The sequence below is a fragment of the Heteronotia binoei genome, chromosome 5, assembly GCF_032191835.1.
Source record: "Heteronotia binoei isolate CCM8104 ecotype False Entrance Well chromosome 5, APGP_CSIRO_Hbin_v1, whole genome shotgun sequence".
In the NCBI taxonomy this organism is placed as follows: Eukaryota; Metazoa; Chordata; class Lepidosauria; order Squamata; family Gekkonidae; genus Heteronotia; species Heteronotia binoei.
In genome coordinates this window covers 109,914,025-109,926,219 of record NC_083227.1, presented here as the reverse complement: position 1 = coordinate 109,926,219, position 12,195 = coordinate 109,914,025, and the positions used below count along the sequence as shown (strand labels likewise).

The 12,195-nt window shown below is 42.7% G+C and overlaps 1 protein-coding gene across 1 annotated transcript in view; it reads right to left on the bottom strand.

Annotated features, from left to right (window-relative positions):
* The window catches only part of SLC38A3 (solute carrier family 38 member 3), a 96,402-nt gene that overhangs the window by 20,965 nt on the left and 63,242 nt on the right, over positions 1–12,195 (bottom strand). Inside the window, exons 5-7 of the mRNA XM_060240062.1 lie at positions 3,761–3,834; positions 2,449–2,541; positions 2,167–2,248 (exon numbers count right to left, since the gene is read on the bottom strand). Of these exons, the coding sequence (XP_060096045.1) occupies positions 2,167–2,248; positions 2,449–2,541; positions 3,761–3,834 (249 nt within the window). The remainder of the gene's footprint in view (positions 1–2,166; positions 2,249–2,448; positions 2,542–3,760; positions 3,835–12,195) is intronic.

Genomic DNA, 12,195 nt, shown 5'->3' with positions numbered 1-12,195 from the left:
CTCACTCCAGGCCTGCACTCTTCTCATTGTATTCCCAGCATTGCTAAACCAGTCTGATCCTCACCCTATCTCAAAGATTCCCTATTCAGGTATAGTTAAAGGCCAAACTATACATGACTAGTTTAAAGAGTTGGATCCCGGTTTCTGGACCAAACTCACTTTCCCCACAGCCACACATTGTCTACAAGGAATATCAATTTAAAAATCAGCAGGAACTGCAGCTGGGGAGGGTGAGTGGGACGGGATTCTTGCCTTTCCCAAATCAAAATAGCCTCCAGTTCCCAGTCAATTTCCTGATCATTTTCAAAATTATATTTCCTGCAACTGCTGTGTAGTTTCTGTGGAGCCCCTTTCCCCATCCACCTCTGTTAGGTACTAGCCTGACATCTTACAGTGATCCCAAGCCTGCAGAAGATAGTGTTGCCATAGTCTAATATTTCCATCCACTAGAAATCTCAGCCAGATCTTCTCGACACAGGTATAAACAGCCAAGAAGTTTTTGTGATTTTTCTCCAGTGATCCCCACTCAGCCATGAAGCTCACTGGGTAACCTTGGACCAGTCACTGTCTGTCAGCCTAACCTACTTTGCAGGGTTATTGTGAGGTTAAAATGGGGTAGAAAACATTGTTTGACACCTTGAGCCCCTTTGAGGAAGGACTGAATAAAAATGTAATGATGTTAGATCCTTTAAATGAAGTTCTCAGCTTCTGGATTCCCCGTTTGATGATATGTTCTGGACTCCGTGGCACACAATATTTCCGTATTTCCATACATCCATATTTCCAGACTCCTTACACTTGGGATTGTGCAAATTATCTTTGGCAAAGGAGGAACTAAATATCAAAGGTTTTGGTTTTCCACTGTAACTAATGAGCTAGCTGTTTTTTCAGCATCTACCATTTAGTACAGCACTGACCTTTTAAACATAAATCTTTCCCTAGGAACTAACTGGAGCAGGAAACAACATTTCTCTGGGTACCACAGTGAAGGAAGGACAGCGGTGACCCAGCACATGTTGTCTCAGTTGCATACAATGGATACTTAGGAGTGCTACATTTCTGATGGTTGCTTGCAACCCAGCCACCAATTGGTCACTAGTGTCTGTGGCCAGCTGTACCAACAACACACACATACACACACACAGAGCTTAAGGTAAACTGGAACTAAGCCACACTACAGAATTCAGAGAAAAGACTGAAGAGGAAGTGATGCATTGTGTAGGGATTGGAAGTTCATTCTGGTTTAATCCTGTGCTGAGGGTTTATTCAACGCTGGTGTCAATCAAAAATAGTAGTGGCTTAATTCTGTGAAATCCCTGTGACAGGCTGCCAAGTGAAAGACAAATCCTTCTCTTACTAGAGGGAGAGGGAGGGAGGTTTGCTAGAGCTGAATCACAAGGAGGGAGGGGTGCAAGGAATAAGGGTAGGGGAAGTCATATTCTATAGAGGATGCCTACGTGCATACCAATGGCACTGAGGAAGTACAATCTGTGCTAGCACAAAGTCTGACTCCCTTGCTGGTCCCTTTCTGTACTGATAATCAAAGAGCAAGCCCATATAGTTCCCACTGCAGTAGATGCCCTGTAGCTCCCTCCTAGCCACATGCTAAGGAAATTCTGCCTTCAGCCATCACCACAGGGATCCCTCAGATCACTATCCAAGAAACACAGTTCCACAGTTTTACCAAAAAGCACCACACTCTTATTTCCCAGTAGTTTCTGACATATACACACACATACCCTGCAATATTATCTCAAGGATATAGTATAACTGATGGTGGATGGTGAATATTTGAACCTGGTTGCACAAGGGGTTGGAGTAAATGGTCTTCAGAATTTATTTAATGTTCTGCATGTCAAAATATTTTCAACAGAATTTGTGGTAGGTGCACATGTACCACAGAATTGGTTTTGGCCATGGGACTCTCAGCAACTAGAATGCAAAACAAGGGTTTGCTGTCATGTAACTTGCAAAGCTGGGAGGGCCCATCTGCAGAACTTCTGATAATATGGAAATCCATCACCTTCACCAATATGTTGCTTTCACACCCTCTGCTGACCACAACATTGTCACCCTGTGGCTCAGGGACTGCAGAGATAGGAGAGGAGGAAGACAGAAGGCAGCAAACAGATATCGGAGAAGGAGAACCAGATGGAGAATACTTACGTTGTCTTCTCTTCCAGGTTGAGGAAGGTCTGGATGACCAGAGGAACCTCAGACTTCACAATGTACAGGTAGCTTGACATGGCTGTAGAGGGAGACAGAAGTTTAATAGTGTGCAACATCCTAATCAGAGCCAATGAAAATTATGCTTAGAGACACTGCCTTAGCCAGGTTGATTCTTGAACAGTGTTTTCCTATAGGAGAAGGCTAGGATAGGAAGAAGAAAACTGATCACAGCACCAATTTGGTGTAATTCATTGGAAAATTTGGAATATGATGAAGTACCTCCAATATTCTGTAGTGTTATAGCAATGGCAGCTGCTAATTTCCCTGGTGTTCCAAAGGCCCTGTAGCCCAACTGTTCATAGGCTCGGATTCCTACAAGAAACCAAATTTTAATGAGCAAGGGAAGATAACAGAGAAACACACACATCTGCTGAACGCAGAATCACACATTACAAAGTCATTGTACATTGGCCACCACAGGGATTTTTGACCAAATGGGAATGGGAATTCTCTGTTGTTTCCAGTTGAATTCAATGCCCAGGTACAAAGATCAGAACCACACTCAGGGAGTGGGGACTTAATCCCTCATTTCTGGGCCATTTTCTCAACCTGACACAGTCCCCAGAGCACCGCTATTTGCCCCACTGGGCAAATCTACAGGTACAAGCCACTTTCCACAATGGAGCAAATAGCAGATATCTGAGGCCATTTCAGGTAGGAAACTAGTGGTATGAAGGCTTAAACCCTTCTCAAAACTTTGGCCCTCAATCCAAATAACAATTTCCAAGTGGGGAGCTCCCAGACCACATGCCAATCATTTATGTGGACTCTGTAATTTGTGAATCAACCTGAGACTACAAACAGCTGTAAGGAAACTGATTAAAAAGAGAAGCGCCCACAAAGCAAATTAACAACACTTCCTCTGTGATGCTCTTAATACCAAAAATCCAGTCATTACACCATCCCCACTGCTGTACTACAGGATCCATGTAGGTGTTATCATACTACGTGGGAAACTCTAGCACTGATAGTCAGCACCCTACACACCATCAGGCATCCCAACAATAGTAACAACCATCTGCATGCCTAAAATAAAGCATCCAAAGTTGAAAATTCCAAATCCCTGACAATGCGATCCCCCCACCTCCCTGTTTTCATAGATTTTACTCTAGAGATGCTCTCCGGCATCAGCATCTTTCCCTTTGCCTCACATGTTGCTTGAGTGGGAGGATAGTGAAGGCATTTAACTCAAGCACTGTTCTGTGGAAGAACAAATACTCTCAGGAGTGACCACAGCTTTTAAAGTCCTAGAAAAATCACACCTGAGCCAACCAAACTGACTCCACATTTAGAGTAAACACCATTTTCATGGTCTCTTAACACTGGGAATGAGTATGCCACAGATAACATACATCATAGTGTCAGTTGCACAACTAGAGACTGAATGGGACTCTCTTTGCTGTCTGTAGACCTCAGAATACTAGGGATTCATTGATGGCCAAAGCGGCACATAGTGCAAAGACCAAGACCAAAAAACAAGAGGGGATTGAACTCAAACCTACCATGAGTTACCCAGGTGTTCAGTACTTACCAACAATTCCTGAGGATTTGAGCAACAAATGAATGGAGTAACTGGATAACAGAGCTACAGCAGTCAAGAGGAACCTAGAATACAAGGAGTTACTTACATTGTGTAGCCAAAGGGACTATCAACTGGGCAGCTATCCAGAGGGAAGGACAGGTTAGGGAAACTCCAGTGCTTCTATTGGAATATGGCTTGATTTTCTGAGCACTTTCCTCTGGATCAGCTGCATTTCCAAAGTTGTTTTAGCTTTTGTGTATTTCTCCTGAAAGTCCATTTCAATAGCACTAGATTCCACTAACATGAACTTGATGGGATAGCCAGCACAGGGTTATTCTGCTCTTACCTGAAACGGGCCATCTATCTGTTTTTATTCCTATCTTCCCTCCAGAGGGAGGTTTTCCACTTTTCCATTTTATTCTCACAGCTCCCTTATAAGGCACTTTAGACTGAACAATAGATCACTGGATACAGGGTTAAGGATTTGAACCCAGGTCTCCAAGGTCCTGTCCTGACACCCTAATCACTACATCATAGCTGCACCACTCTGGAGGATGGGAAGAGTGTCATTACTCTACATATTAAAATTTCAAAATATTTATCCTTCACTGAGCATTTCTTTGAAGAAGTGAGCTTGGTTCCAGCTTCCCATTTATCTGGCTGTTTATATATATGTCTAGGTACAATGCAATGCACAGCTGTTAAATAATCTGGAAGTAAACAAAACAGGATTCATTAAATGCTATTCTGTTACTTATTACTGATCACATTACAAGAATAATCCAATGGGTATGTGTGACTCTTGGGCAACTGTTTCCCAAAAATTAATCACAGCTGCAATGAATGCACCATCCAGGGGATGGGATCACATTTCCCCCTACAAGATAAGCTCCTTCAGAGTGGCTGAGAAATGGGATATCTTCACAACAGAAGTGCAGCCCTAAGGACAGATGTGTAAACTGTGCAAAACAAATAAGAATTTACAGAACACAAGAAATCCTGATCATATATAAAAGCATAAAAACATTTGGATCTCCATCCAATTATTTTGTTTATTTCAGTTCCACATGTTTAAGTACCCGGAGTGTGGGGCAGGAGGGGCAGAAGGAGATGGAGGCAGGGCACAATGAAAGTATTAACTCTCTGGGCACTATTATGCACTGGCTGCTCTGGAGATATGCACGTAAGTAACAGCCCTCGTCTATTACTAGCTACTGTAATACCATTTTGTTATGTAACAATTTATTTGTAAATGTGAGCAACTCTATCCAGAGGATAATGCACCAGGCAGGAAGCCAGGATGTTTCAGAGCATGAACTGTGTGTATCCATGTACTTGCACGCACACATACAACACAGAGGAGAGAAAAAGACAAAAATCAATGCTTGGGTGGGAGGCAGACCCAAGGCTCGAAAGCTTCATCCTGCCATGAATCATTAATAGTATTAAGTCCCTGTCCAGCTAGAGGGACACCCTAAACTAGAATCTCACTGAACTACTGGCCTCAGGTAAACAATAGCTAACACAGGTATGCCTTTATAAAAGGATGTTTTGAGTAGATCATCATATTGCCATTATCAGGGACTGGAAATGACCATATGTGATGGCTTTTCCACACTGTATTTGTAATGTGTGGTATGTGTCATTCAAGGATTGCTCTGCCTGAAATCTACCCCTCCTGCCAGAAATGGGCAAAGCTGCCATGGAAACAACCCAGAGGAATTACCCAATGACCAGCATGCTATTTATTACATTTTTACCCTATTCTTCTTGCAAGGAGGCAAGGGCAGAATACTATAGACTTTATACCTGATATAATAAGCCCTTTGTCATGTCAATTTATGACTGCAACCCCAACCTAAGCACGCTTTGGAAGCAACTCCTGGTGAACACTAGAATAAAATAGATTTTCCAATCAGAGATGCAGCATTAGTGTTTTCCATGCTCAGGTAACCAAGTTCACAGAGTGACTTAGAACTATTCTTATCTTGTTTTTGGTGGCCACATGTATTTCTTTTCTCTATATCTTTCCATCACAGCTTTGTTCTGATTATTTTTAAACTTTTCCTTTTCACAGAGGGCACAGGAAAACCTCAAGCCACCATGATACAAGCCACCATGTCAGGTACCTGACCTACCAACCATAAGGCAATGCTGCAACTGAACTCAGCCACCAGTCCTCCCCGAATTGCTGTCCTAATCCCAAATAAGACTGTAGCTTGCAATCCTAAACTGTTACCTATACATATCTTCCAGCATCATCAGAAAGACTTTCTTCTGCATCACTGCAGTGTCATAACTAGTCATTTCTACACTGGGAAATAGGCTCAGTGTTCTTTGCCTTCACTACCCAGGCCTAGAATGACATAGATGTCATGTGACAACAGCATCCTTATATATGTATAAAACAGAAGACACCCATGGAGAGCATCTCTCTCCCTAACTTGGGAAAAGTTAAAAACAGATCTAGCTCCCACACTTCAATGGTACCCAATAGAAGTGAAGAGTTTGGAAGTATTACTGGATGTCTCTCTTTCCATGGAGGCCCAGGTTGCCACCACTGCAAAAACTGCCTTTTTCCATCAGAGGTCAGCTCGGCAGTTGGTCCTTTATCTTGCCTCCCATGATCTGGTCACAGTGATTCATGCAATGGTCACTTCCAGATTAGACTATTGTAACTCTCTCTACATGGGGCTACCTTTGATCCTGCTCCAGAAACTCCAGCAGGTGCAAAATGCAGCAGCACAGTTGTTGACTTCAATGCCTGTGCAGATGCGGATCCACCCAGTGATGCGCCAGCTGCACTGGCTACCCCTTGAGTACTGGATCTGTTTCAAGGTGCTGGTCCTTACCTTTAAGGCCCTATACTGCCAGGGGGTGGCATATCTTTGGGATCACTTCTCCCCATATGAGCCCCCCCACCCAGGTTCTGAGATCTGCTGCGCAACATTCAGGACATTCAGTTGGCTTCAAAGGGGGCTAGAGCCTTTTTGGTCCAGGCCCCTATCTGGTGGAATGAGCTCCTGCTAGAGATCTGAGCCCTGCAGAACTTATCAAAGTTTCACAGGGCCTTCAAGATGGAGCTCTTCCATCAGGCTTATATTGATCCAGCGGGTGTCCTCTTGTTACTAGCTGGTCTCCCCAATATTTCTACCATCACTGTGATTGTGCTATGCTGCCAGATATTGGCCTATATGCTGTTGTGTGGCCATGCCTTTCTATGCCTTTGTCAATATGTTGTACTGCCCTCAAACTTTTATACTGTATGCTTTTATGATGTTTTTGTATTTTAATCTGTAGATGTGTTACATTTTTGTTGTAAGCCACCCTGAGCCCACTTGCGGGAAAGGGCAGGATATAAATCTAAAAATTAAATTTAAATTGTGTTATTTTAAGGGTACTGGTGAGCTTTCACTGCTTAGATCATGGGTGTTGAACTCATTTGTTATGAGGGCCAGATCTGACATAAATGAGACCTTGTCGGGCTGAGCCATGTTGAGCTGGGCCATGTGTGTACCTATTTATGATTAGGTAGCAAAGATATAGATTTTACAAAGGATACAGACAAACACAAGATTTTTTTAAAAAAACCTTAAAACATGCTTAAAACATTAGCACTCATTGGTCTTAAAGGTGCTTTCTTTGTATATCTCCTGTAGGATCCAGGGAACTGGGTAAAAGAAGCTCTGTTCTTTCCTTTTTTCCCCCCAGGGGACCAGGAGGAGAAGGAGCTTCAGCCAGTAGAAGAAAGAGAGGCTTGGCTCAGTAGCTCTGTTGTGTGATTGAGAGAACCTGGCAAAGCAAGCTCTCCCTCCCCCACTTCCTCCTCAAGGGAGGAGCCTCAGTCAATGGAGAAAATAGAGGCTTTGCTCTGTAGCTCCTGTGCGATTGAGCAAACCTTGCAAAGCAAGCTGTTATGCAGAAGGAAGCATGATATAGGGAGAAGGAAGCAGATGACAGCCAGTTGCTCGGGGGCCTTCAGGGACTGCTCTTTCTGCTTTCTGCTCTACACTTAGGTACTTGTTTTAAAAAATCCTGTCATTGCTGTTATCCCAACAGCAATAATTGGTCAGTCTTATGCCTTATTCTACCTGCAATGTGTGCACACACACAAACACAGACAAGTGGCAGCAATTGCAGAATATACAGTAGTATGCACTGTACACACACCGAATGAGAGGCTGCAAGGAAAGGGACATACTATCTAGCCTGCTGCCCTCACTAAGCTTCTGACAAGCTGATATCTGACTTCTTATTTTCTACTTCAAAATTATCTAATAGTTTCAATCTGAAAAGAAAACTGAATATGGTTTCATAACATGATTTAATTTTTGTGACTCACTTAGGCACCTGTCTAGGTTGAGTCCAGAGAAGATGCCCTTACTACACACTTCCCCTAGTTAAAATATAATATGGCATGGTGCAGACATATTGACACACTTTAGCGATCCAAGGGGCTTGGTCCTGCTCATAAAAGGTCATAACACAACAAGCAGATTGACAGACTCAAATATACCTGGGAATGCCTACTTCATTTCTCTCTTAGGGTGCTTGCACAGGGGACTACCTTTACCTTTTACTTTATTAAACTGTAACTGCTCCAGTCAGCCTGAGAGCAAGTTAAATCAGTTACAGTCTAGGCCCTAGGAAATAACAGATTGCCTTCCTAATCAGTTCTTACTCAGGGGGTTTATGACATTAATTAGGCATTAAATAGACATTAATTAATCTTCTTGCAGGTGTGGAAACAGAATAAGGAACAAGCAAGAAAGTCTGGTGTTGGGAATACGCCTGTATTTCCCCTCTATTTTTAGAAAGAAAGTAATCATATAGGATCTTTCCAGGAAAAAACTGCCCAAATAGAAACAGAAAAGCAGTTCTAAATTTACTTTATCATTTCTCAATTCACTGATGGCCATGATGTATGAAAATCCACATCCTAAAACTGGCTATATCAAGTGAATTGAAAGGTGCATTCATATTTAGGAAAGATCAGATTTTGCAACAAAAGCTACTACTTTCGATGCCTGCTCTAGCTCTACCATGAGGTTAGTACACTTGCCACCCATGTTAAGTTTATGCCTTTCCCTCCTTTGTGCCTCAGCTTCCCCATCTGCAATGGGACAGAGGCTCCTGCTTAAAGCTCACCCAAATTCCACAAAGGTAAGAATGACAAATCAAAACCACATATATGAAAGTCAGCTTCCAGCTTCTCAGGGTGCCTTCTCCTTTCTAATGGTGTTGGTGCAACACTGGAAGTCCAGCATGACTGAGAGTGGAAACCAATGTGGATAGGCAGCTCACTGTGACCCCATAAAAGGCTCTTTGCTTACTTCTGGCTTAGCAAAAACACCAAGCCTAGAACACAGGATGCTCCTGGGGAGATTCATCCAAGGAAGAGAAGTTCAACAGGTTTAAGGAACAGTCACTGACTTAAAATTAGAAACCACTCCTTAAAAAAATAGGTGGCATAAGGACATTGAGGGGATAAATGTGGTTTTTCTCCTACAGAAGTTTGCAGAAATGGTGCAATGCTCGTTTTCATTTTGAATTAGAAATAATGTGCCCTGGCTAAAGAAATGGTCACTTGACAAATTGAAGACAGACAGACTGGGTGCCTCAGCACTGTCCCTAGCTGAACCTTGCTGTATGTAGTTAGGCAATGCAATAGAAACTCTCCACAGGGTAGCTAAGCACTAATGAGCATTCTCCGGGCTATGGGAAGGCTGCAGTGGCCCAAGCGTCATGCTTACAGCCAAACAGCTCACATGGAATGAGAGCTCTGAATGTCAGGCAGTTTCTAAAGCACAAGCCAAATTGCCTGGGTGAAAATTACTCCCCGCCCCCCAACCAAGCCTAAGTAGCGTTCTGCTTAACCCTTGCAGACAGGCAAATTATAGTGGATGCTTGGGGGAGAGCTGAATTGAAGCTCAGATCATCTCATCTGAAAAAGTGCTCAGTGTATACGTGCTCTGATGAAAAATCCAGTGGTTGTTACAGGGTCCCATGAATCTCCACTTTCATCTTAAAACAAAAGGCTGAGGGAACTGGAACCCCACAATCACATCTTCAGTACAAATTTCACTTAAATGAAGGAAGAATTGTGGAGGTAGTGTCTGACATTTTGTATTCTTCCTAGCAGGTCCACAGTCAACTCTTGAATAAGGATGGGTCCCGTATATATCATGAATGCTCCAAGATCTTCAAAGGATAAAGTCTTCCTGCCTTCAGAAGTGAAGTTCAGTCAAGATGCTGGGGGATCTATACTAGGATCCCTTTTTAAAAGCTTGATTGCAACCAACCTGGATAGAGGCAGCAGTGAAAGAGGAAGATTAATTCTTTCACTCCTGCATAGTTTCACAAATCAGTACTGAAGTCCTTGAATAGTCCTAGCCCTTTAAAGAAAGAAACCCAGCTTTTCTCCTTAAAAAACAACAATAGCACTTTTGAACCTGCAGTTTTGTTTAGTAAAACTATGCAAGGTTGGGAAGATTTAACCCACTACCTACCTCCAAACTGAGTACCCCCCCGGGATTCCAATCCCCAGTTAGGGGCAGGGGATCCCCCGGTTTGAAGGCCCTTCCCCCACTTCGGGGTCATCAGAAAGCAGGGAGAGAATGTCTGTTGAGCATTCCATTATACCCTATGGAGATCAATTCCCATAGGCTATAATGGAGAATTGATCCACGGGTATCTGGGGCTCTGGGAGGGCTGTTTTTTAAAGCAGAGGCACCAATTTTTCAGCATAACATCTGGTGCCTCCTCAAAACACCCCCCCAAGTTTCAAAAAGATTGTACTTGCAGGTCCAATTCTATGAGCTCCCAAAAGAAGGTGCTCCTATTCATTATTTCCAAATGGAGAGAAGGCATTTAAAAGACATGCGGTCCCTTTAAATGTGATGGCCAGAACTCCCTTCAGAGTTCAACCGTGCTTATCACAACCTTGCTCCTGGCTCCACTTCCGAAGTTCCCAGATATTTCTTGAGTTGGACCTGGCAACCCTACTCCACACCCAAACTGGCTGTGCATCACTGTAAGATGACTTGGCATATGTGATCTCCATCATATCGAATTTGACCCTGAAGTCAATTTACAACAAAACAAGCCTTCTAGGCAGCTCCTTATTGTGGAACTACTTTCCTAAGACAGTCTACAAACTTCGTTTGTACTGGGTTTTTAGAAGTCAATAAAAATCTGACTCTGTAAATCCAGCTATGTTACTGAGGATACTACAGACTGGTTTTATTGGGCTCTTGCTGATTATACCTTTTATTGTACTTGTCATGGCCTTTAATGTGTTGTACTGTTCCATTTTAGTTATTAGCTATTTTGAGGGCTTTAGACAATAAAGTAGGCAGAGAAATAAAATGGGGAATTGTTTGGAGAAAGGAACTCCTAACCCTCCTGTCCTTTCTCCAAATGATCTTTGTACAAGTTTACTGTACCCTTCTATAGGGGGGTTGCAGTTGTTGACAACTATTCAAAGGCTGCAGCTTAGATAGAACTCAATGATCCTTCTGGATTAGGCCCTGGGAGCAGATTACAAACCCCAAAGCCAGGGCTTTTTTGTAGGAGGAACTCCTTTGCATATTAGGCCCCATGCCCCTGATGTAGCCAATCCTCCAAGAGCTTACAGGGCTCTTAGTACAGGGCCTACTGTAAGCTCCAGGAGGATTGGATACATCAGGGGTGTGTGGCCTAATATGCAAAGGAGTTCCTGTTACAAACAAAGCCCTGCAAAACTGAGGCTCTTCACTGCTATGGCAACAAAACTTGTTGTTCACATAAACACTTTGTGGCAGTGACAGGTCAAAAATTGAGTCTAGCCTGAACCTTGCATGTTGCAGCAGATGTATATCACCATCTTGTCACAGCTAAAGAGGTCAAGACTTCTTGTGCCCACCAGGTACTCACCTGGTATAACAAGAAGGTCCCAAAACTTATTTGAGGAAACAAGGTCAAGAGGAGCTCATCGGTATGCCACATTAAAACTGAAAGAGCATTTGGAAAGGTGTTCTTCCAGAATGATCTATATAGTTATGGATCTCCTTTTTCTGGAAGATTCACCAAGCATCAGTCTATGTATTAGCATCTTTTGTGAGAGTTCTAAGATCTCTCTCTCTGTTTACTCTGACTTTCTGTAATTAGATTAACCCCGTGTTTTGGCATGAAATACACATAAATTTAAATTGCGCCTCCTCATTTCTTGCATTTTCATTCCAGTCAAATATTCCTGTTCTGAAACACAGACACACACAAAATTTGCTAGTCTGAATTATAATATAAATATTTACATAATTTGCCAGGTTATTTATATTGCAGATTTTCTAATTATAGCTTTCCAGTTATGAACTGTGAGGTTAAATTCTCTCTCTTTCTCTTCGTTTCACACCCACCCACAGTTCTATAACATGTAGAATCACAGAATCAGAGAGTTGGAAGGG